This window comes from Diospyros lotus, chromosome 1 (assembly GCF_014633365.1).
Source record: "Diospyros lotus cultivar Yz01 chromosome 1, ASM1463336v1, whole genome shotgun sequence".
Lineage (NCBI taxonomy): Eukaryota > Viridiplantae > Streptophyta > Magnoliopsida > Ericales > Ebenaceae > Diospyros > Diospyros lotus.
Genome location: NC_068338.1, coordinates 35,543,347 through 35,568,341, shown reverse-complemented (window position 1 = coordinate 35,568,341; position 24,995 = coordinate 35,543,347). Strand labels below are relative to the sequence as shown.

General features: G+C 36.3%; 1 protein-coding gene across 3 annotated transcripts; it reads right to left on the bottom strand.

Moving 5' to 3' along the window:
• Positions 1-846: 846 nt before the first annotated feature.
• LOC127788042 (gamma-tubulin complex component 4) lies at positions 847-24,472 on the bottom strand. Of its 3 annotated transcripts, none has more exons than XR_008020294.1 (17): positions 24,081-24,472; positions 23,283-23,574; positions 22,178-22,314; positions 20,210-20,308; positions 18,779-18,899; positions 14,932-15,201; positions 14,626-14,706; positions 14,286-14,369; positions 8,075-8,161; positions 7,146-7,201; positions 6,839-7,030; positions 6,397-6,622; positions 4,688-4,776; positions 2,602-2,755; positions 1,668-1,790; positions 1,463-1,587; positions 847-1,329 (listed from the first exon to the last, which is right to left on the bottom strand). XR_008020294.1 is itself a non-coding variant. In XM_052316166.1 (16 exons), exons 1-16 carry the CDS (start codon positions 24,248-24,250, stop codon positions 1,525-1,527), a joined length of 2,244 nt encoding a protein of 747 aa, XP_052172126.1. In that variant the 5' UTR covers positions 24,251-24,472; the 3' UTR covers positions 847-1,524. The 3 variants fall into 3 exon arrangements, 1 of the variants encoding a protein (XP_052172126.1); XR_008020293.1 differs by having other exon boundaries at positions 847-1,272; XM_052316166.1 differs by having other exon boundaries at positions 847-1,587.
• Between the last annotated feature and the right edge of the window lie 523 nt (positions 24,473-24,995).

Genomic DNA, 24,995 nt, shown 5'->3' with positions numbered 1-24,995 from the left:
TTTAGTAATTTCATTTTTAAATTTTCAGGGGGGTTGGTAGAAGGCATAGTTCACACTTTGCACTTGCTTCCACTAGATATATATATATATATATATAATTTAGGCTAATTTATTAATAAAATATTAAATTTTGACACTATTACCAATTCTACTAACTTCAAAACTTTTAATTCTCCATTTGAACTTTATAAACTATATTAATTTTATAATACCGTAAAAAATTACTTACATTATGCAATGTTATAAAAATACTAGACGTTTATTAGTTTAAATATAAAAAATTGATAATTTCTAAAATTTCCTATAGAATTATTAATCGGGTCAAAATTTGATATTTTTATTAGTAATTTACCCTAATTTAAGACCTTCACTTAGTACATGAAATTTAGACAAGCACGTATTCTGATTTTTGTTTGGCTCAAGAAACAAAAATCGACAGTTCTACCAATGCATGAAATTAGTGTTGCTTAAGCTCAAAGATGGTTTAATCGACAGTTTTATTAGACAGAAAGGAAGTTACCTTTGCATGGGGGGTTTTGGCCCCCAGTTTAAGTTGACGTACAAGTCAATTAACTATATCTTCTGTGGCCCAACGTATGCTTGCAAGAGCATGAAACGGCCACACTAGTTTTCACCTCTTTTTTTTTCTTTTTCTTTTTCTTGTCATCTCTCAGTATTGTTTTGATTGTGGCTCCGACCCCAACAAACTTAGAATACCAGTGCTCACATCCAGAAGCAGTGATAAATGTTTATACTACAGATATCATAAGTTGCTATATGCAGCCAAAAAGAAAAAAAAAAAAAAAAACAAACATAGTTGCGTGTTGACATCACACTGCCATGATAAACTTCTTCAATTTCCGTCCAAGACGATACAAATTCTTCATTTGCCTTTTGGTGGGATAATTTTACAAAAAAGAAAAACCAGACCTTCAGGTCTCAAATCACAACTCCAGGTAAGCAATCAATAGATTGATTACAAACGAAATAACTCTCACTTTTTACAGTGAAACATCTTAAGGAGCAAGCAACTGAAGACAAGTAACAAAGGCAAACCACATAAATTCCCATAAAAATTAGCTGGAGAAAAACAATCTGATAACTTGTCTAGTTACCAGAACTTCAGAAGCACCACCTAACTGTCTTGAGTCAAATGAGACTCAGGTACACCTAATCCAGTGACGGATAGCACACCACCAGACTTTCACACTGGAAGGTCAAGGTGACAACAGAACATCGATCCGCACTCCTTTGAGCTACCCCAAGTGTCAGCTTCGGAAGGGTAGTCACACGAAATTAACAAGAGTTAGCTTGTGTCCTCAAGCTCAGCTACCGGATGAATCAACCAAATTTCAACATCCAGATGAGAAGAGATTACACATCCACTACACAGCCCTATTAGACCTTGTTTCCTTTATTGATTTAATAACTGAAAAGTAAACCAAGGAAACATAGGATTTACCTCACAGCCAAGGATTGGCCACTTCAGAAGGAGGGGGATTACTGATTGCTAATTTACTGCTATTAATGCAAAACTGGGAGTGTTGGGCGTGGTCTGACAACATTCATCACGCCTCTAGCTGTTGCCTGTTAACAGAAGCATATGAATAAATATTAGATGTTGGAATGAACTTAGGAGATGCCTTTATCTGGGGATGTATAATTACCTCAAAGAAGGAATTGAAGTTTAGACGTAAAAGAAAACGCCTAAGGAATGGGGCCCTTTGATTCCCAGCAAGTTTGCTGCTACGCAAAATGGTGTATAAGGAGTTCGATTTATCATTAAATTCCTGAAGTGGAGGACACACCAAAGAAAATTGATGGTAAATAACAATAGCAATAATAAATAGTAAATATTATTATACTAAAATGTGCAAAGACAATAACACTTTGGATTAGCGTGTCTGAACTCTTAAACAGAGTGCAGGTATATTGTTCACCAAATCCAATTGACACACGGGACATATGATCGGCAGACTAGGTGAGAATTCTGATCAGCCTATTTGCTTGACGATGCACCCCCAAAGTATGTAAAGGTGTTCAAGAACAAAATTAAAAGGGTAAATTGACCAAACAGCCTCTGAACTTTGATCATTTGGCTCGAACACCCCCTAAATGTTAACATTAACCAATCAATCCCTGAACTTTCCAAAATTAGCCGTGACACCCCTTAAATTAGCCACAACACCCACTGAACGATGGCCATTTGAGGGGGTCTTGTGGCTAATTTTGAAAATTTCAGGGACTGATTGGGTGAATTTTAAAGTTCAAGGAATGTCCAGGCTCAAAAATCAAAGTTAAGGAAGTGTATAATCACTTTACCCAAATTAAAAGTGCAATAAAAGTTTACTAGCCAGCAATGTACTCAATTTTTTGCAACCCTAATCTTGGGAGTCCTAAATTTAACCCCTAAAACATTAACTCAACAGCCATGCTTCAATCCAAGCTAATAAGGAGATCACATGGGACAGGCAAAATATCTGGCAAAATAACTGACCCATGCCCCCTGGACACGTACAGATAAGAATGAAGTGTGTATAGGGAAGCATGCCTTGAAAAGCGTTACTGTCATTCTATAAGGGAGAGATAAGATGTCCCTACCTCAGTTATACGCTCCAGATCAACAGTACTTGCACCATTTTCTTGGTTCTCTATGTTCCAACAGAACTGAAGGCAAAGTTTCATTATGCTATCCAGTATCCTTGATAGTGAGCCAATGTCCACAAAAGATTGTGAAATTAAGGCTGATAAGTACCTGCATGTAATGTAACAAATATAGCAACTTATAAAAATCAGGCAATTTCAGATAAGTTTTCTTGTCAATAATGACAACCTAGCTTATGTAAAAGAGTTTTATATGGGTCTTTTATAAATGCATCAAAACATAGCAGATTATTTTAGTTCATTAAATTACACTTCTTGTTTGGCAGACCCAAGAAGATTTTAGGAGATACATTAAAATTTAATATGAAGTGTATGGACCTAAATGAAGATATGACAAAAGACAGAAATATATGGAAGTCTAGAATTCATGTAGCCGACTCCACATAGTGGGATAAAGGGTAGATATGTTGTTGTTGTTAAGTTACACTTCTTGTTCATAAGTTCACACTTTTATAGATAACATGCAATTACACAAATTACCTTTTATTTTTTTCTAAAACCATCTGTTGTCAACTTAATTACCAAATAAGATGGTAGCTACAGAGAGCAGCAGACACTGGAAAACCCAAATATGTTCCCAGACCCTAAATAAGCCAAACTAAATAAAGAAAGGTATATTACTATGACAGAAACATCAGCCAAGACATGCTTTATTATGAGGAGAATCATGAATATGCCAAATTTGCATCTTAACAGGAAGCCAGAAACATTCAGGAAGCTTTATCTCATAGCATAGACACAATAAATTAACAAAACAGAATATGAAATTTGGAAATATAATCAACAAGGAGTATGCCGTTTCAAACGCATATACAATGCTTTGATCCATAAACATATAGCTAAAAGAGTGTTTTGTTTGCTTATTATTGCATGCTATAAGACTAGCTCTATTTCATGGCACAAATTCTTGGGCAGTTTGCTTATATTTTATATTTATGTAAAATATAAGCATAAGGAGATGGGGACGTTACAGTAGATGTGTAGCAATACTTTAAAAGAATAAAAAATATTGGGCAGTTCAGCACCAATATGTGAAAAACATAAGCATAAATGAGATGAGGATGTTATTGTAGATGTGCAGCCATATAAAAACAGATAGAATTAAAAATGAGATTATCTAAAATATAATGGGAGTGATACTTATTATTAAAGATAAGATGCATGATGCATGAGACGTGTTTAAGGTGATTTAGAAATATGAGAAGAAAATCAATACACACCGTGAGCAGAATAGATGAAATAAACGAATTTTGCAGGAAAAAGGTAAACAAAGATCACAAGAAATTTGGCGGAAATTTCATAGGAATGACATGAGATATGATAGCCTTACAGAAAGTATGGACATGGATAGAGATTATTGATAAGCCAGAAGCAATTTCCTTAAATCCAACCCCACCTAATGGGAACAAGGGATTGATGTTTGCTCGTTTGTGTTTATAGATATAACTCTTGATTTTCTGATACGGTTACTAGCAACTAACATGCAAAAACAAATTTATTTACTGGGTAACACTGAACAAGGAAATAGATCTAGCCAATCAAAATTAATAACAGATTATGCATGAGTGCAACAAGAAACCTTACTTAGAGCCTATTGGGCAGTGAGAAGCCAGAAAAGTGACCTTTTTGCAAGAAAATGCCAGCTTTTTGTGGTTTTTGGCAAAAATTACATTATTGCTTCTACTGACAGCAAAAACTATTTTTTTACTATGAAGCAGAAGCAGAAAATAACATTATTTTTAGATAAAATTATCCCCAATCAACATTTAAAATTGTAAACATTACACTCATCAAAGTATTAACTGCATAAACAGTTTGTTAATACCCTTTTTGGTAGCTTTATTGTTAAAAGTACGTTTTCCAATCTTTGGTCAAGCAACATATAACACAAAAAATGTTTGTCAGATGATTAGGGCAAAGCTAAACTGTTTTTCCTTAAATTTGATTATACTAAAAGCATTTTTTTACAGAAGTAATTCTAATGACAATAGAAATTTCACAACAATCCCAAATGAGCACTTACTCTTGATGAAAGCCCACCAGTTCAGTGAAATCATGAGAATCCTGAATACGAGCTTGCAATACATTCCATTGAGATTCTATCACATCCACCTGCGAAAAAACTGGGTGTGTTAAACAAGTACAAAACCCTCTCAAAATCAGAAGAGAGGCAATTACAATTTCATATCATATATTGACTGGAAAAGTAACACCATGGATCCTCATCCTAAGGTGCTAGGTGAAGATGACTTACAAGTACATGGAACCAAGTGATATACCCAAGACCTTCCCGTTAGACTACCGATGTGGGATTGGGTTGTGACAGGAAAAATATGGTAACTACTACACATGTCCTACCAAGGACCTCTCTTGTTCCCCCAATTTCAAAGTGGAATTGAGAAAGGAGGGCTTGCAAGAAAAACTCTTTGTGAAAAGGAAAAAACAATCAAAGATTAGAAGAAAATTGTTAGTGCTGAAAACAAGGAACAGCAAGATGATGATGCATACCTATAACAAGTACAGTGTTACTGAGATGACAATGCATCCAGTTTGAAAATGTGTGAGCCTAGAAATAAGATATAATCCACCAATGACACGAGTTGTAGATGACATTGGGCTGTGCACAACCAGTTCATAAAAGAATTCAAGCTAAATACATCTATACTATAGCATACTAGCATATAGCCCAAACTATTTACTGTAGCATCCTATGGTCAAAATCACGATTGCCACTTCTCCTAGAACAAAAAACTAGACGGTAACTTTACTAAAAAAGTTTTGCCACATCATCCACAACCCCACCATATGTCCTGTAAACAGGCTAGCAACTGATGATTTCATATACACACACACAGAGAGAATGGGGACATATGTACTGCTTCAGCAACCAACTTCAAAAATGTCAAATCTTGCAAGCAAAGATCATTTGGTAAAAGAACAAATGTGAATGAAAGATATCATAACCACAAACACATATCCACAAGAATCAAAACAGGAAAATGCAGACCTAAAGAAAAACATAAGAGGATGAATCCCAAGTGTAGAGAAGCATAATGACAGTTTCTTCAGAATGATTAAAACATCTTCCCTGTCAAGAATTTCTATACTCCAAATTTATTTGTTACACATCAACCTTCAATTTCATTTTGACCATAGAAATTTATTTTATTTCCTCTTCCTATTTTTTCATACTCTCAAGACGACTAGGCAATGCCCATATTCCAATGCATCATGAAGCACCCAACTAAGATGACTGTTTGCAAAGTAGCCGAACTTAATTGCCAAACTTGGGCACTCATTCAAGTTGTGTGAGAAAGAAAAATTTAAGCTTGAAGCCATATTTCTCAAACATAACTTCACTTTGAAATTGGCAAATCATGGGTCCACAAAATGACTTCACTGTCAAGTGTCAAGGTGTGTTTCTGAAATATGCCTTCAAGCTCGAAGTTGTGGTTTACTGACCAAATATGATTTCACCTTGAGTGCCTGAGTTTGGAAAAGAAGTCCAGGGTTTGAGAAACAACAAAGAAGTTCTATCTCATATGTTTGGTAAAAAAACTTGCTGACTGCACAACCATTTGCACATGACAACAGCATTGTGATACTCCAAATACTTCATGCATACAATTTCCTTTTCATTTCCCTTGTAAGAGAGAATATACTTGATGCCTACATAATTTATGCAGATTCAATTAACTAAAAATATCTACAAAGAATTCATGTGCATTATACCTGGATATAAAATTGTAAGTTTCTAATCAAGAAAGCCATGTGCTCTCTAACCCGCCACAATGGTTTAAAGCGTTGTCGTCTCTGCTGAGATATTGAAGAGTTCATGCGGTCATTACGATGCTTGGCAAAATCAGTATGATCTTGATGCATGACAGAAGCCCATGATTTCTCCAGTTCCATTTGTATTCGCTTAAGACGAAGCAAATATTGGAATATCCGACGATATCTGGTGCAACAGGTAAGCTAGTAAAAACAAAAATCACTAATGGTCTTACATTGCTTTTGCACACATGAATTGTACCCAGGAATGGGATGAACTATGAGAGTTTGATTATAAATTAAGGAAAATTTACAGAATTTTGGGGGGGGGGGGGGGGAGGGATTCAACTCCATTATAATGAGATGATTGAGATCACCAACAAAAGTCAGACAAGAAACTTACTTTGAGAGCACTTCTTGTGTAAAAAATAATTGTAAGGGCCAATCAACGGAATATTCAAGAGCAATACCATCCCAGCCATCAACTGACATCTCTGCAGTATCTGACAGCAAATTAGAATCTCCCTCACCATAAGCTTTTGCCTTTAGCAAATCCATTTGGGAGGATTTAACTGAAATTCCCAAGGACAGCATCCTAGTATTGGTGAAAAGAGAAATAAGCATGTGTTCTCCACAATACTACAAAATGGATTAGCAAGAAGAAAAGAAAAATAAGACATTGTCAAAGAGTAGTCAATATGGCTTCTAACCGCAAGGAAACCCTTGAAAAATATTTGTCTTCATCACCAATGGTCTTTAATGCAGCCTGCATGCCATACATGCATACAAATTTATTTTTAATAATGCTAAAATCTTTGAAAGCTATGAACCAAATTAGGGTTAGGAAGAAAAACACAGGAAATTTGACACTAGTAAAGTTAGAGCTTCAGATGGCGTGCTGACACTCCTCATATCTAGTCTGCTGGAAGAACAAAAAGAGTGGGTATTATCCAATAGGATTCCTGATTTTCCATTTTCCATGACCCACTTCAAGAAACTTGGCATAACCAACACATAGATTAATATGCACAAAAAGATGTCCAGTGGTTATTGTACACCAAAAAATTTATTCACCAGCTAAGCCATGCCAATAGGATGTATCAGATCCCATTATTCCAAGATATACAAGATTAGATAATAGTAAGCTTCAAGCTTCCTTGGTAATAAAGAAACCAAGTTTATATAGATTTCCAAAGTCATGCCATCCCATCATACGAAGATTTTAAGCTAAAACTCAACACAAGCACTTTAAGAGATCTACATATTGCAAGGTCGGTACTTCAAGCTGAAAACTTGAAAACATGCTAAAGCTATTTTAAGTATGGACAAATCAGAAAAAAACTAAGGATAATGCTGCAATTTCATTAATTGATGGCTCTTGGCAATTCAACATTCAGTGATTGGAAAAATTACTAGTAGAATTGTGGCCTTAAAGCAACCATGAAAGTAAACGTTTGACTACAAAATTGTTTGTACCATAATCCCACATGGATAAGGCATCATCGACGGAAATGCCATGGTTTACGTTGGTTTTCCCCAAGCAATGCTGGTCCTATGCTTTATCATTTGATGGAAGCTATACAAGGCAATAAACAATGTATGAAAAACATACATATATAAATGGAAAATAACTACATACCAGCTGAAATGGGACCATAAGATCAGCCTCAGCAGTTGATTGCCGAGGTGGAAGACGCATCAACTGGCGACTTTCTTCCAGGAAACTCTATCACAATATAACATAACTTATCAAAGACATGTTCAATATCTGAAAGTAATAAAAGAAAGTTGTATAAAATTTGCTGATATATAGCAATGCAGGCAGCATTCTTTCCTAGGTTCATGATTGGTGTAACACCCTGCCCCCAGGGACATTAAATGAATGACAACTGGGAAATTTTATTTACAAAATCCCAAATGCTCACTATTAATTTTTAATTTTCCCACATTCCCAGCTAGAGGCCACTTAACTCCACATTTCTTAACCAATTGCAAATTAACCTCTAGTGGATTTCACCCTTAGTCATATTTAACTTTAATGACAAATAAAGGTGAGTTTGTGCAATAGGATCAAACCTAATGATCACTTACATATACCAATTCTTGCATAAAACTACAGTATGCACAATATACAATTTGATATATCATTACATAACAAAAACATGATTGAACCAAGTAGTTCTACATCCTTATAGCTGGTTCCTCTTATGCCTCAAGCTTTCCTTGCACTTCCTTGAACCTGCTACATCTACATATATATATATATATATTGTTTTGTACAAGAAAATAACATATTCAGGGTGAGATATACAGTTCTAGAAACATCTTCCATACTAGAGAATGACATGAATAGCAGTTAAGCATCTTAGAATGCAACAAAACAATTCAAATTGCAAGCTAACATGCTTTTCAAAATGAAATTCCATCTAGCACATGCATGGCCATTTAACACACGTGCAACCTAAACTTTCATGTCACAACACAATTTAAGTAAAAATAGCACTCATACCCCATGCCTTTTTAGGGTAGCTTGAAGAAAGATTAGTCTCCCTTGCTTTGCTTTCCACTTCCCTTTTCTTCTCTTCTTTCCCTTCTCACGATTCATACTAATTAGTTGAGAGTGGTCCTTGGCTTCACGCCTTAACTCTCAATTTTCTTTCAAACTCTCACTGTTTTCATCTCTTAGCTGAAAACTTCATTTACAAAGAAAACCCACCTATTTACACCATTGAAAGATGAATCCACTGGTTCAAGGTTTTGAGTCTGCTGACTTCTTCTTCACTCCCATCTTAATGTTGACATCTTCACATGATGTAGATTTTAGCCTAATCTACTGCCACCTCAGGCTTCCTTTCTGAAAGCTCACATAAAATGGCTAATATTCTCCAAGCTTCCACTACGTGCAACCGACAACAATCAACCACTAATCAACTAAAGCATGAATCATCTCTTAACGGAGACCTTTTGTTACCATGGTGACACCTCCGGCTTGAGGTAATTCAAATGTTGTCACCACTTCAATTCTCAAATTCAAAAATTTGAGTAGAACCATCTGAGCACTTATATGACTAATATAATACTTTTCTTCTCAATTTAGGGATATATACTTGGCCATCACCTCTTGTTTAATTTTTCAAGGCCATGTTATGGCTTAAAGCATCTCACGAGGAAGACTAGCAACTAATTGATTATTTTATCACTTTCATTTCACGTTTCCCTTGTTTTTCAATCCTTAATCCATTTAGGATCTTGTAGTGGCCAACCCTTGATGAAACACTTCTCAACTTGAACACACCCTTTGACGCAGCGTGTAGCGCGAGTGTGAAAAAAACACACCAAAATAAACCCTTGAAAGAGCAAACTTCAATGGCCGAAGCTTGGTTTTCAAGAAGACACAAAAACAAGACTGTTTTGCTAAGAAAACCCAAATAGGTTGCTGAAATTTGATTGATTAAAACTCGATTACAAACTCTAGATCCTAAGCATATTTATAGTATTTGGCTAATCCAAATCCATCTAATATTTGGAAAACAAAATCCAACTAGAATTCTAATATAAATAAATCCTAAATAAAAGTCAACTAGAATTCTAATAAAAATAAAACCCTAATCAAACATGAAGTAGAATCCTAAATCAAGTAGAAACATGAAATAGAATCCTAAATCAAGTAAAAATATAACGTAGAATCCTAAATCAAGTAGAATTTTAAAACCTAAGAAGTAATAAAATAACATTATGGCACTACTATTTTGGTGATACTATTCCGGTTTGGTCGGGTCGGTCTTGGGCCGAGTCTTGATTGGTGACTGCATCATTCACCTTCACTTGAGAAAAAATTCGACCTCGAATTTTGATCATGTTTGGACAAATCCACATCCGATAAGTACGAAGAGAGATTAGCCACTTTGAATGTTTAGAAATACCCATATGATTAGGAAAATCCACAACATAAGCATTGTCATTGGTCTTCTTTGGAATCTTGTAAGGACCATACTTCTTTGGCTTGAACTTGTTCTGCTTTCCTGCTGGAATCCGTTCATTCTTCAAGAATATCATGACTTCATCTCCAACCTCAAATACCTTGTACTTCCTATGCTTGTCAGTTGTCGCCTTGTACTTCTTATTTGTGCAACTTTTGTTTGACATCTTCTTGAACTACTTCTCTAATCTGGTAGATCTTATTGCCTTCGATTCAACCATGCCAGAGCTTGAATAAACTGTAGAAAGATTTGCTACCATGACCTCCATCTCCTTTACAGTCGCAAGTCGATCAGAAGAAATACCACCATCCTTGGGTTGCGAAGCAATGCTTGAGCCATCCGGACTGGAAAATACTCCAGTATGAGTCAATAACTTTGGAGTTTCTATCATGTTAGCAGCATAAATCAGACCTGAGTTTGCAAACGTTGAGGTGCTGGGACAACATAATCTTCGAAATCAAGCTCCACTTTAGAAGCTTTGGTTTGATTCTTTTCCACTATAGGTAACAAAGTATAACGCACACCTTCTTTCTCAAGCTGATATGTGTTCTTCCTACTCGAGTGCTTAGCATCCACATCAAATTGCCAAGGCCTCCCGAATAAAATATGGCAAACATCCATATCAACAATATCACAATAGACTTCATCGGAGTACTTACCAATAGAGAAAGGCACCCTGCAACATTCATCCACATGTATGCCACCAACTTCTTTGATCCATCTAATCATGTAAGGGCTTGGATGTTTTTCAGGAGTTAACTGCATCTTTGCCACGATGTCTCTTTCTATGATGTTCTCCTGACTTCCACTATCAATAATCAACTCAAAGATTTTTCCTTTCACCGTACACCTCGTGCGAAAAAGCTTATGCCGTTGAGTAGTATCTTCATTCTTTTGAGATAGCATTAACTTCCTCACTACACAGGTATATTGCCCATGTCCATAATCTTCTTCGTCATCCTCCCCATCAGACCCGCAATATACTTCCTCTTCAGCAACATCTTCCTCTTCCTTTTCTACAATGTTAACTGTTTTCCTCCTTGGACAATCACTAGATCGATGCCCAACCTCATTGCACTTGAAACATTTTAAAAGAATAGGCTTTGCATAAGGATTAGGGGATTTTGGAAGATTAGAAGTAGTACCTCGAATGTTTCCCCCCGTTGTAGCCTTATTAGGGTTGACTGTATGGAGTGGATTGGAGGGTTGCACTCCTTGAACCGACTTGCCTTTATCAAAAGCTGGTTGTTTATTTTCATTCCCACTATACCGACGATAGTTGTCATTATGAGATCTCTCACTCAACATTAACTCAACCTTTAAAGCTAAGTTCCTTACTTCTTGCACACTCAGAACCATCTGAACCCCAATTTTATCATGAATAGCAGGCTTCAATCCATTCAAGTAACGAGCTGCTTGTTGATTGTCACTTTCTGACAATTGGTTTCTCTCCGCCAATCGCAGAAACTCAGAAGTATATTCATTCACACTCTTCATTCCCTGTGCACATCTTTGATAAGCTTCAAACATATATTATTCATAGTCAAGGGGAAAAAACCTACCTCTTAACAGCTTTTCATTCGTCTCCATGTCTAAACTAGCTGTCGGCCTTCCCTCAATCTCGTTTCTCTTAATCGCTCCCACCAAACAAATGCACCGCCCTTCAACCTGTAAGCCACTAACTTTACTTGTCGTTCATCTGGGATCTCCATGTATTCGAAAAAACGGTCAACCTCAGTAATCCAATCTAGGAACCCCTCAATATCAAGATCTCCACTAATGGTGGGAATATCAACTTTTAGTTTATACTCATCGTTGCCCCAATGGTTGTGCTGATGCGCATTCCTCCGAACCCCTCTACCACCAGGCTTAGCTATTGCTCGACCAAAATCATCATCTTTATCGCTATCTTCAATCACTGGTCTTCTAGGATTAACAAGGACATGATTAATGGGTGGTCTTCCCGCTCCGGCTTGATTCACCCCATTATTCAGGTTCCTGTCATCATCAACTCGTAATAAGGTGCTCAATTGGTTGCTATGTTGCTCCAATCGCTGCTGGATAGTACGAGTTACTTCCCGCTGTTCTTCGATTGCTCTCGAAATTGCGGACAACCCCTGATCACCGTCACGAGGCTGGTTGCTACCGTTACCTTCAAGATTGGCCATCTAATTGGTTGATTAACCGCTCTGATACCACCTGACGCAGTGTGTAGCGCGAGTGTGAAGAAAACACACCAAAATAAACCCTTGAAAGAGCAAACTTCAATGGCCGAAGCTTGGCTTTCAAGAAGACGCAAAAACAAGACTGTTTTGCTAAAAAAACCCAAATAAGTTGCTGAAATTTGATTGATTAAAACTTGATTACAAACTCTAGATCCTAAGCATATTTATAGTATTTGGCTAATCCAAAGCCATCTAATATTTGGAAAACAAAATCCAACTAGAATTCTAATAGAAATAAATCCTAAATAAAAGTCAACTAGAATTCTAATAAAAATAAAACCTTAATCAAACATGAAGTAGAATCCTAAATCAAGTAGAATTCTAAAACCTAAGAAGTATTAAAATAACATTATGGCACTACTATTTTGGTGATACTGTTCCGGTTTGGTTGGTTCGGTCTTGGGCTGAGTCTTGATTGGTGACTGCATCACCCTTGGGCTTATTATGAAAATCCTTACAGAGCCCGTGTGTTAGTCTGGTTTACACATCATTCCTTTAACTCGTTTCACTTAAAACCCAGTTTTCTTAGGTTTTAGTCCTTATGAATTTCTTACCATACTCCCTAGTTTCATTTTGCATCCCTGCGAATACACAGTACCTCTGTCTCACAAGGAATCATGGCAGGATTACTCCTCTTGCAAAATTGGGCCTCCTTTAGGTTTCTACTGCTTTTCCTGACTTTGTTTCTGAAGATTTGGTTTTCTGTGCCAGTATCTTTGACAGTTCAGGAACTGCTCCTCTATTGAAAATTCTTAGCATCATTAGACTCGTCTCATGATGCTCATACATCTCCTAAGCTTCTTGGACATTGAAGTCCCAAGGTGGTCTCCGCAGTTGATTCGGCAGTTTCTCAATCCTTGCACCAGTTAATTAAAATACACTATAACTCAGGGTGCTACAATTGGTTCAGACATTGAAGGCAGAAATCATCATCAGGAAAATGCTCAGTTCAATCATGGAGACATGGAACAAACTTCATGGAGGGATCCAATGAATTGAATAGCTCCTTTTGCAGTCAACCTAAGTATGATAATCGGGATAGTGAATCTGTTGTCTACCAATTATTTCATCTATTATTTTGATATAAAGTTTATGCTTTTCAACCCATGTATATAAATGGAACAGGATGGGATGTGATGAAGTGGGGCAGTTGCTACAATATTTTCCCCATTTTCATGGATATAGTTATGGAAAAATCAGTTTTTTGCTTTCACAGTTCTGATTATTATCATATAATATAAGATAAATGAATTACACATTCATCTCCAGCACATTGCCAGGATATATGAATAGTTCAATCTCAGGAATTACATCCAAAAATATGGTGTAGAAAATTTGCACATCAACTGTTAGGCTGTATAAAAGTATCACGAAAAAGCCAAACATACATATAAGTGTAAGCCTAAAGATGAAGACTAATAACTGCTAGAAGTCTTCACCCACATAATAGTGCTTTTTTGTTTTTTGGACTCACTGTTCCTATGCATTGCCTTGTTTTTTGTAATTGCTTTTCCCAATTGTTGAACAAGGGCACATACATATTGACAAAGGTTGATAAGAAGTTGAAATACATGGGTTTAAAATATATGAGTGATATCTAAAGTTTAATGGAATTGTTATAATCTATTTGTTAATTATATTTTACCTGAAAGAAATCACCTTTGGCTAACAGAAAGTAGTCCTTAAGAGCCTTCAAGTGGCCATTTAAGTTGGCGCGTACAACCACAAGCTGAAAATATGGAAGGACAACAGTAAACAGAATTTCTGCAGAAAACGGGCACCCCCTGATACACAAGGCTCCCTGCTTTGCAAGGATCGGCAAAGGGTTGCTTTTGTACACAACCTTACCCTTGCTTTACAAAGAGGCTATTCCCACAACTCAAACCTGTGACCTTCCAGTTGCAAAAGAATAACCTTACTATTGCTATCAGGGATGCCCTCAATTTCTTGAAAATAAAACAAATAATAAATGTCACATTCTGCACCTGCCAAAGATGACTGGCTGCAATAGCCCGAATTGAGTCCACAGCACACTCAAATGATCTTTTATGGAACTCGGATGATTCCTGAGCACAAAACCAAGCACAAATGTGGTGAAGAGTAATATATTCTCATTATCTAGAAAATAAAGTTTGTCTATTATGAAGTCAGAGCATAAACTATAATTCAAGTCTAAAAGTTTAATGTACTAGAGCAAACAAGTCAGAGAAAATCAAGGACATCAAATGACATCAATCACAGAGGGGTAGCAAAAGAAAATAAATAGACCATGAATGTGGCTAATGTAGAACCTTCAGGTCCTGAAGCATGGCTTCAATCTTATCAGCCTCTGACTGAGGAAGCAATTCTTCACCAATCTTTGCATCCAAGGAGGGTTCCTTCTGGAAAGAAAAGCGGTCTGAAAATCCTTGAAATCTTTGTGGTCCTCTTGGTTTCTGGTGATGATATGCAGTGTCCTGGAATCGGAATGCAGAACTTGGATTCCGTAGAATTCGCACTGCCTTTCCAGCAAACAGAATGGATTCTGCAACACGCATAGGGATGTACTCTGGCAGCATACCCTGTAAGAAAACAGGAGGTACAAAAAGCTTTGCAACATCAAATATGTCCACCAATAGTACTGAGAAGGCAATAAGGCCCAACAAACAGATATTATTTCCAAAAACAAGACATGCAGGCAAACCAAAAGTAGAAAGCCCTAAGTGCTGGAATCCATTTAGCTGTCCACACGCATTATGGGGTGAGAGAACAAAAGAGAGTATGGATCATTATTACTATTTTTTAATTTATAACGTCAGTTAGAGGGTGAACCTTGATAGTAATAGTAAGGTTGCTCCTTTATGATTGCAAGTTCACGAGTTCGAGTTAAGAATATAGCCAATTTCCAAAGCTAGAGTAAGGATGCATAAAAACAATCCTCCCAACCCTCACAAAGGAAGTAGCCTCAGGCTGCATTTAAAGTGTTAGGTTGCAATCTTATACACAACATTAACAGGCGAGGTATGAGAATGACGGTGCTTTGAAAATTTTTTCTCCTAGATCACCTACCGTGAGAGAACTTTTCCACTCCTTTTTTTCTCTCTTTAATCCACCATTTCTTCACTCATTTCACAGGTATTCCATCACAATTGACCTCATCAAATTTAGTGCACTTTTTTAACCTCTCCATCAATGCAAAGTAACTTGAGAAATTTAAGTGTTTGAGAGAAACCAACCAGTGGATTACATCCATAATATATTCTAAGATGACTCACAGACCATAAAGGTTTGCCAGAAAGCAGTCATACAGCCTACTTCACAAGTTCCCTTTATATATATATTTTTATTACACATCTAGACACTAAACTGCTTACAGTGGCAACGGTTACTTCAAGATCTCATGATAGCTCATGTTCATAATTTTGCATTTCTCCTTTTGCAGGACTCTGTAAGACTTTCCATGTTATATCTCCTTCATTTATTAATCTAAGGAATGTGATGATGCAAGAAAACAATAACATTTTTGGCAGAGCAACTGCCAATGATTATAAAAACTTTATTTGTGAAAAGTTTCTGCGTTACATATGTGCCTCTATAAAGTTAAACTATATACAAAATAAGGTTGATGACTTAAGTATTCCTTAGGCCAAAGGCCAGGGACCAGTCTCATTCCTTGGGAGGTTTGACAAAATGGATTGCTAGAGGGAGGCAATCAAACAAAAAATGTTTTCATTTTTTGACAAAATGTGAAAAATACCTTTTTGATGTTTTCATTTTTTTTTTCAAAAGTACTCAATTTTTTTTTAAATGAAAACAAGCAATCCAACTCTATTTCCTATTTTTGTTTTCAAAATAATGAAAACAAGAATTGGAAATTGAAAACAAAAAGTGAAGGGTCCATTTGGATGATGTTTTTAGTTTTTAGTTTCAGTATTTTGAGAACAAAAACAGAACAAGGAATAGGTGTTTCACAAATTTTTTTTTTTTTTTTTCATTTTCTTTCCCTCCCCTATCCTGCAGCGACTCGTCCAATGACCCTTGGTCACTGACAAGGCAACAATGAATGGGTGGGCAGAAAATATACCAAAGAAAAAAAATATATATCAAACACAAAATTGACAGCAAAACAAAATATATCAAACACCATGTTAAATTTTCATTTTTTTTAAATTAAACTGAAAACCGAACACAAAAACCTGAAAAAAAAAAAATGAATACAAAACAATGAAAGAGCCAAACAGCCCTGAACTGAATGGGGCCTAAACATTCATAGATTTGCTTGACGGAAGAGTCTGTTGAATCAATATTCTGATAGCAATTTTGTAGCAACTTTTTGGACAACCAAAACTATTAAGCTGATGCTCTTAATCAAACACCATTTGTAAGATACCAATATACAAAAACAGCATTACATGGGTGCTTATTAAAACTAAAAATAGAAGGCAATGGTTAAAAGTAGCCGCTAAAACATCATTACTCCTAGGAGCTTACATTTTTAGAAACATAGTCACTGGATTCCCTCCTACCCCCTGGAACCATGATCCAGATCACATGCTCCAAATTGTGGTTCTTCTGCATCCCAGGATCACAAGGAATGCGATCCAGATCCCCAAGAATGGGGATCCCAAGTAGTGCATGAGTAAAAAAGTTAAAATAATTTAAAAACTAGGGAAGAAACTTATATTCAAAATAATTTCCCAAAAAAAATAGAGAAAAGAAAGCATGCCTACCTTGTATTTTATTGCATTTTGAATTATATTCAAACCTAACTTCATTTGAATAAGATTCTTCATCCCACAAGTTGTACAAGAATATAGAAAAGAATTCAGAACAAAAAATAAACCAACTTCTATAATGGCAAAGTATCAATCTACCTAATTTCAACTTGCACACAACTATAAAACATCACGATCCAAAATAATGAACTAATTAAGCATGCCCTCTCCATATAACAAAATTAGAATACTAACATACTCCACATTGTCACGAGATGAACCAGCTTGCTCGGAGGTTTTTTTTAATTCCTTAGTAGCCGAATATCCTATTATTTCTTATTGCTGTAACACTTAGTATCTAGCTGTATTTTTCTGTTATGAGTTAGTTTTAGGCCCCACATGCAAGGGGCGAATAGGACAAAAAGGTTGGTTGTAACTGCATGAGGGAAGGAATCTGCTATGGCAGACTTACCCTACCTCTGGCTAGTATATATCCTCTCCAAGGTTCTCTGGAGAAGGCATCAAGCAATAGAATCTGAATTTCCTTCTACATCTCATTTCCTCCCTATTTCTCTCTATTCTCCCTCTACAATTCGTTCTTCTATCCTTCTTGTTATGTTCCTATTCTTCTTCGGAGCTAAAACCAGCTCGTCACAAATCAGGTTGTGACACACATCTGTTCCCATACCACGTTCCTGGTAACTATGGTTAGGAAGGGGATCTACAACATATCTCACATTTTTCCATCACACTTCTCACATGCGACCCTCTATTGAAAGTGTCCCATAGAGAAATTGGTTACCTAAACAGGACACACCAACAGATCAACAATAAAATGCACAATAACAAACACAAGAAGGAAACGAACACATAAGAAGTCTTCAATAAGGACTTCCTTGAATCACAGTTTTGATACCATGTCATATAACCATTAGTATATCAAGAAATTCAACAGCAGAAATGGTGCATTCAACTCAATAAAAGAAAAAAAATTAAATTCAAGTTGACAGCAGCATGCATGGGATAAACCAATCGCAAAGGTCTACTAAAAATTACTATCAGGGGCCATTTCAGAATAGGTTTTAATTAACTTCAAGCAAAAGCACCCTAATCATTACCAAGGAAAACTTGCAGACACCTATTGTTTCTTCAAACAATTTGCGGTAGGAGGCATTGATAAAGAAGAGGCCCTATAAGTATGACTGATCACCCTCCTACAGGAAGTGTCATGATAAATTCACCAAATTACACAAGACTCGAGGAAGAAGAGAAGTGTGAAAACAATTTTGGAATCCATATCAAGAATTGACGGTCACATATTAAAATTTGAAGATCAAGTGGCCAACTCATCACCAATATGTGGTTCCATCAAGATTTACAGCCAAAAAGATGGTGTCAATCTGTAGAGGATGGAAAACAACTCAAGAAATATGCTCTATTATACCAGAGAAATGTGAAAGCCCAAGTGCCAATCTGTTAGAGATGCATCATTAGTTGACATTCGCCCAAATTTGTCGAGCATGTCTGGATGAGATGAGTCATGCTCAGCGTCCCTGTCTTCCTGGCTAGAGAAAAACAAGAAGACATATCAAGTTTTAATCTACTTCACAGGAGTTATAAAGGTAAAATGACAAAAGACAGAAAAAATAAATTAACTGGAAGTTGTATGAATACTCAAATCATTGAAACACCAGAAATAGAGGGAGGGCAAGAGAATGTCAATTTTTTTCTAGAGATATCTTTGACAGTTCCCCAGATAATATCCTAAATTCTACGTATGTGAATTAGATAGCAATCACAGATGGCATAACAAGTACACTTGAAATTGAATACAATATGTAAAAGTCCATGCATAATAATAGTAGAGTCTGTCTTGCACTTCTCCTTTTTATCTTAAAGCCCCAAGAAGACAGCAAATTATCTTTCGTAACTTGCCAACAAATAAGCCTGACTGCATTTAGGATGAGAGGACCATAAAAAATTAGGGCTAAGAATACATGTTTGATATCTTTATAAATCTATGTTTTAGAAACTTGAGAACATACACACAAAGGGATAGTTTGAAATAAAAAGACAGATCATTCCTCCCCGAGGTAGTGGGGGAATGACTTCAATAACAGCAACATGTCACAGACTGGTGTCCTGAGGACCCAAACGAGCTAAAAAGATAGAGTACATTGCATGTTTGCGTGACTGAGTGGTATTACCAGTGCAGTGTGTGAAACAGGAGATGAGTTGGTGAATCATCTTCTTCTTTACTACTCAATGGCTTATGATATTTGGACCACGTTTTCCCTTTTTTTGGTATATAGTGGGTCATGCCAGATTTTGTGCTGGATTTTCTAAATTCTTGGGAGCAGGCTTGCTCAAGTGAGTACTAATCCTTTCTATGTTATGTGACACATAGGAAGGAAAGGAACAAGCTTTCGAGAGTAGAAAGGCACTTCTTTCTCCCTATAGTCTTATCTTCAGCTCTTTAATAACAATTCTTTGTAATTTGACGTTCAACTGTTCTCTTTGTCTAAAGGTCATTCTTCTTCAAAACAAACTATTACTTGTCCAAAAAGGAAAAAATGAAAGCAATAGTATTAGTAAGAGTATCAAACAAATCAAAGATATGCTTACGCATGATAACCATGAACATCTACAGAAGCCATTTAAAAATATTCAAACCTTAAACAAGAATGCATAATTGAAATAATTTTATCCAACGAAAGGCATCTTCAGGGACCAAATATTTGTGCATGTTATCCTTTCACTGTTTATGAAAATGCTGTGGAATACTATAGATTATAGATTCTATTCAAGAAAATATGAAACTGCATGAATTAAGAAATGCAGTCAGCAAGAACAAAATCACATTATCAGTTTTTACCTGCTAATGAAAAATTCTCCATGCTGGTCATTAAGAATCCCATAAACCATCCAGGAAGCAAGTTGATTATACATGACCTGATGCCCATGCCAAAGAAGCCTATGTTATCAGGACTATAAGTCAGTTTGGTTGTTATGATGTGATAAAGATGGAAGTCTGCATTTCAGAAACAAAAAGAAAAAAAAAAAAAAAAAGGAAATCCCTACAGCTCACGGTTCCCCAAATTTTAGAAACAACCAGAAGAAAATTAATACAATAACACCTGTTGCCTTTCAGACTCAATAAGTAACTTTATCTCACTAGTAGGAAAGAGACCAGTACTTCAAACCAATACCCAACCGTACCTCAAGTAAATTTAATCTGAAATGGCAGAAATACTTGAAACAGATAAGCTAAAAGCCAAAAACTGGAAAACTTGGATCGGATACAGTTTTAGATATCTATCACAGTTGTTATTTGTAGCATATGTACAAGTTAACATTCCCCACTTCCAATGCCCATTTAAGCATGCCCACCATCAGGCCAATTCAGCATTCAGAGTCTGATATGTTTATACTCAGTTAAACCAACATTTCCTTATTGCTCCATTTTTCCATTTGGCACGGATTCTGGCTGGGAGAAGTAAGAAGAAAAACAACAAAGGTACCAGTAGTCTTAATAAGACCACTAGGCGGGGCCAGCTACAGGAATTCTAGCTCTCCAATCACCTATATCCATGGCCATACTTTTATAAGGAAATTATATCCCATATTGGGTGGGAGAAGTAACCACAGGAATGATTTGAAGCAAAGGTAAGAAAGCACGCCCTTGATGAAATACCTAGTTCTTGCATCATTCTTGGATTCACACGGCTTAGTAATGTTATATGGCTCAAAGAGCATGCATGCTTGTGCATGCTGGAGGCACCAGTATGTAAGACTCTATTCCCAGTAAATCATAGAATACAAGTTTAAAGAAATTTAATTTGTTGAGAAAAAGATGAGATATTTATGCTTGCCCCTATAGGAAATGCCTCTGCATTTCCACTATCTGCCAAAATTAATTAAAGGGGTGAATCATGATTGGAAATATCTAGCATCCATACCTTATGATCAGAAGATTACTAAGTTTTTACTAAAAGCAGTTCAGCCTGCTGATCATTTGAGATTAAATTCTAAAGCAGTACTTCTACATTAGAGGCATTCCAATGCCCAGGATGAAAAATAAGAAGAAAGTTGAAGCCAGTTAGTTGAGGGATATAATTATATTATGGCTCCAAAAGGGGATGCTACCCTCCTACATATGAAATTGCACCTCTTCAGAAGATAAACAGAGCCATATAACAACTCAAAAATGCAATTTCCCAGAAAATCCAAAATATGCTTAATAGTTAATATCCAACAATCAACTACAAGAAAAGATAACAAAAAAATAGAAAACAGCTACTCTCCACCATCAGAATAAAAAGCTTGTTAGTTGTAACTTCCAACATCCAATATACACTATTCCAAATGTTCTACAACATGTCACACTATAACAAAAAAAAGAGTTCCCTGGGTTGAAACTCAGCCATAACTCCCAACAAACTAGCATGGTAATATCCGTCCTCCAACTTTAAGCAAATTAAGAAAAATAAGTTGTTGCTTTTCTTTTTTTTTTTTTTTTGGATTCTTAAGAAAAATAAGTTTTTGCACGAGAGGCTGTGTACAAGTTAATTTGGTTTATTTAAATAAAAATCCATCCAATAGAAAAGTCAATAACAAGAATGCTTCAGAAAACATTTTTAGTTTAAATGCACTTCCCTTTAACTGTTGCATGCATAAACCACATCAACTTTCACCAAAGTGTATAGAAACAGCAAATGCATGTCGTAAAGATTCCTCAAAAGTCTATATAAAACTGCCCCATACCATTAACTTAAATTCAATTAAAAGGGCAAACAACAAGACAGAAGTGGGTGGGAAATATCTGTAACTAAAGAATTCATACCTTTGAATGCATGTCTGTAGTTCTGGCACCCCACAATGGCACCGTTTCTGCAAAAGGTTAAGAAGTTGTCCTCCGCAAATACAATCACGCTCGATCTCTAGAATGAGCTCATAAAGAGGTGGCAAAAGAACAAAGAACTGCAACAAACATTCATCCATAAGCCATGTTGGGAATAATAAAATAAAAATGCAGCCTGGTAATTAAGAAGAAAGTTATTTGATCCCATTCTGGTAGTAAAAAAGCACTAATTAATGGGCAGGATATTTGTTAATAAAAAACAAATACTCATACTATATCAATTAGCAAGCAGAATATATTAGTATAAACAGATTATATACTCAACATGTATATTACTCAAGGAAATGGTGAATTCGAGATGTATATTGAAGCAAAAGTAATAACCATAGAGCAAGTAAACCTCATGCTGGCAGAGATCGGGAGGTCAACCGACCCAAATATCAGAAACCAAAACCCGTTGGAATCTTCAAAGTGTCGAATAATTATTATTCATTTCAATCCAAGCACAAAGCCCTCCATTGATAAAGGAAAAAAAGGAAGCAAACAGTCATTCATAGGTAAGTAGTCACAGTTTGCCAGAACCCGCGAATAAGGATAAAATGAAAAGCATATACTCTGTGTGGACCAGCTCTCCAGCAAGGTCTATTAAATGGAGAATCAAGAGCTGCCCTAGCAGTGGAAGGAAACACGTAAACAATGCAAAGTAAAAGGTATAAGAAACTACAAACATTGGTCCAAAAGGATCATCAACAATTTCCTCTACAGAAATATAGTTATTCAATATGGCTTTATTGTCAAATAACATACATACATCAGTGACTTCAAAACCATCAATGCTAGAAATCCCTTTCCATTTTGCCCAATATTGATGGAAGGTATCATGTAATTAAGCTTCCACAAAGACTGACTTTTTTTTCTTACACTCTCTCTGTCCTGACTATTTCATAACCCTTTTCCCAAAATTTCACCTGTACTGTCTTCCTAATAAAACAGATAGGTTAATTACATGTCAATCATCTCCTCAATCACATAAATGTGTTTTAGTAAGAAAACTTCAAAAGAGCCAGTGCATGCATAAACCACCTACCTTATTTAAACCTTGGGTAACCGTTGCCAAGATGGGAACATTATCTGATAACAATTTCTGCTCTATTTGTAGGACAGCAGACCGGTAGACTGACAACACCTCAACAAGGCCATTAGCAATTGCCCTCCTGTACACACTCTGTTTCTCCTTCTTCCCCTTGGCTAATTCAGATGCTCGAGGCAGAGGACATTCGTTTGCAGACCTTATCCAACTTAAATTCCTTGACTTAGTGGCAAAGCGGTCAAGTTCTCTGTAGTAAAACCCTAAGGTAATTATCCTCTCAATAGCATCCCTGCCATCATTTTATGCGCAATAGAACATAAAAACCAGCAGATTTTTAGCCACGAAAAACGCACTTGCATGCAATTGAAAAGATAAACACGTAAGCTCAGGGAGCACAATTTTTTCTCCCTAGTCCCTACTTCACTGCCAAGTAAAGTTAAATATACCGCAAGAATAATTTAAGACTTATCCCAAAATGTGAAGAAATAGTAACGATTGTTTATACTTCTCAAAACGTTATCGAACAGAGTACACAGTTAGGAAAGGAGAAAATAAAGTCTAATTCCTACACGACAGCCAGGATTTTTTTTTTAAAAAAAAATAATTAGAATGCCAAATTTTTCATAGTAGTCAATTCTCTTACAGAGAACTTGCTTTTCTTGCACCAGACATAAAACCTTAGAATTAGCAACAGATACCGGAAGCACATTGAAATCCAGACAGAAACTCCAGGAGCTAAGAGAAATGGCACTTCGGAAAGAAAGAAGAAGTCGATGATTGGGTTTCGGGGCATACCTTTCGCTGGGTTCGATAAAAGAGAGATCAGGAGCGAGTTTGAAGGTGCGTTCTTCTGATATGGGAGCGTCCGGAGACAGGACAATGCCGATCGATTGCTGCTGTTCTCTCTCGTCGATGATTAGGTCTCCCGTGTAGCCTAGGAGTGCCAGCAAGAGTTCGTGCAACATTGCGCTTTGCTTGATCAACTCTCAGGATCAGGATCGGTTGCTGGCATAACGACGACTAGTTTACAACTCGGGAAAAAAAGTTTGAGTCGGCGTGAGCCCAGAATTCACTTTACATTAATGCCGAGCAAGCGCGCCCGCCCTGGCGGCCTCCTCCTCCGAGCAAATTAAGGTCGTGTTTGGGAGACATTTTAGAGCCTGTTTGGATACCCCAGTAAGACAGACGCCATTCACAATAAGTTAAAACACTTACAGATTACAAGATAAAATATATATTATCTTTCGAGTCCGGGATATAAGTAGACTCATACACTCGATAATAATTAAAATTTAACATCACTCAAAATTTTTAGATTTGATTTTTTGGGGTAAAAATAAGACTGAAAGTTACCAAACCAGACGGTCAAGAATTACGAGTGATCTCAACCCAAGCGCAAAGCCTTCCACGGACGAAGCATTAAAAATAAATAAATAAAAAGGAAGCAAGCAAGTAGTCATGAATTGCTAGAACCCATGAATAGTAGGTAGGGATGAGCACAACTTCAGTTAAATCGAAATAACCGAATCGAATCGACGAGTTTAGTCGGTTCGGTTCGGTTATTTTTTTACAAAATTTCGGTCCAGTTAATTTTTTTAGAAAATTCAGTTTTCGGTATTCGGTTCGATTTTTTGCTTGAAATAACTGAAATAACCGAACTGAACTTAAACTTACAAAAATGACACAATTTTGGTTTGGGTTTATAAAGCA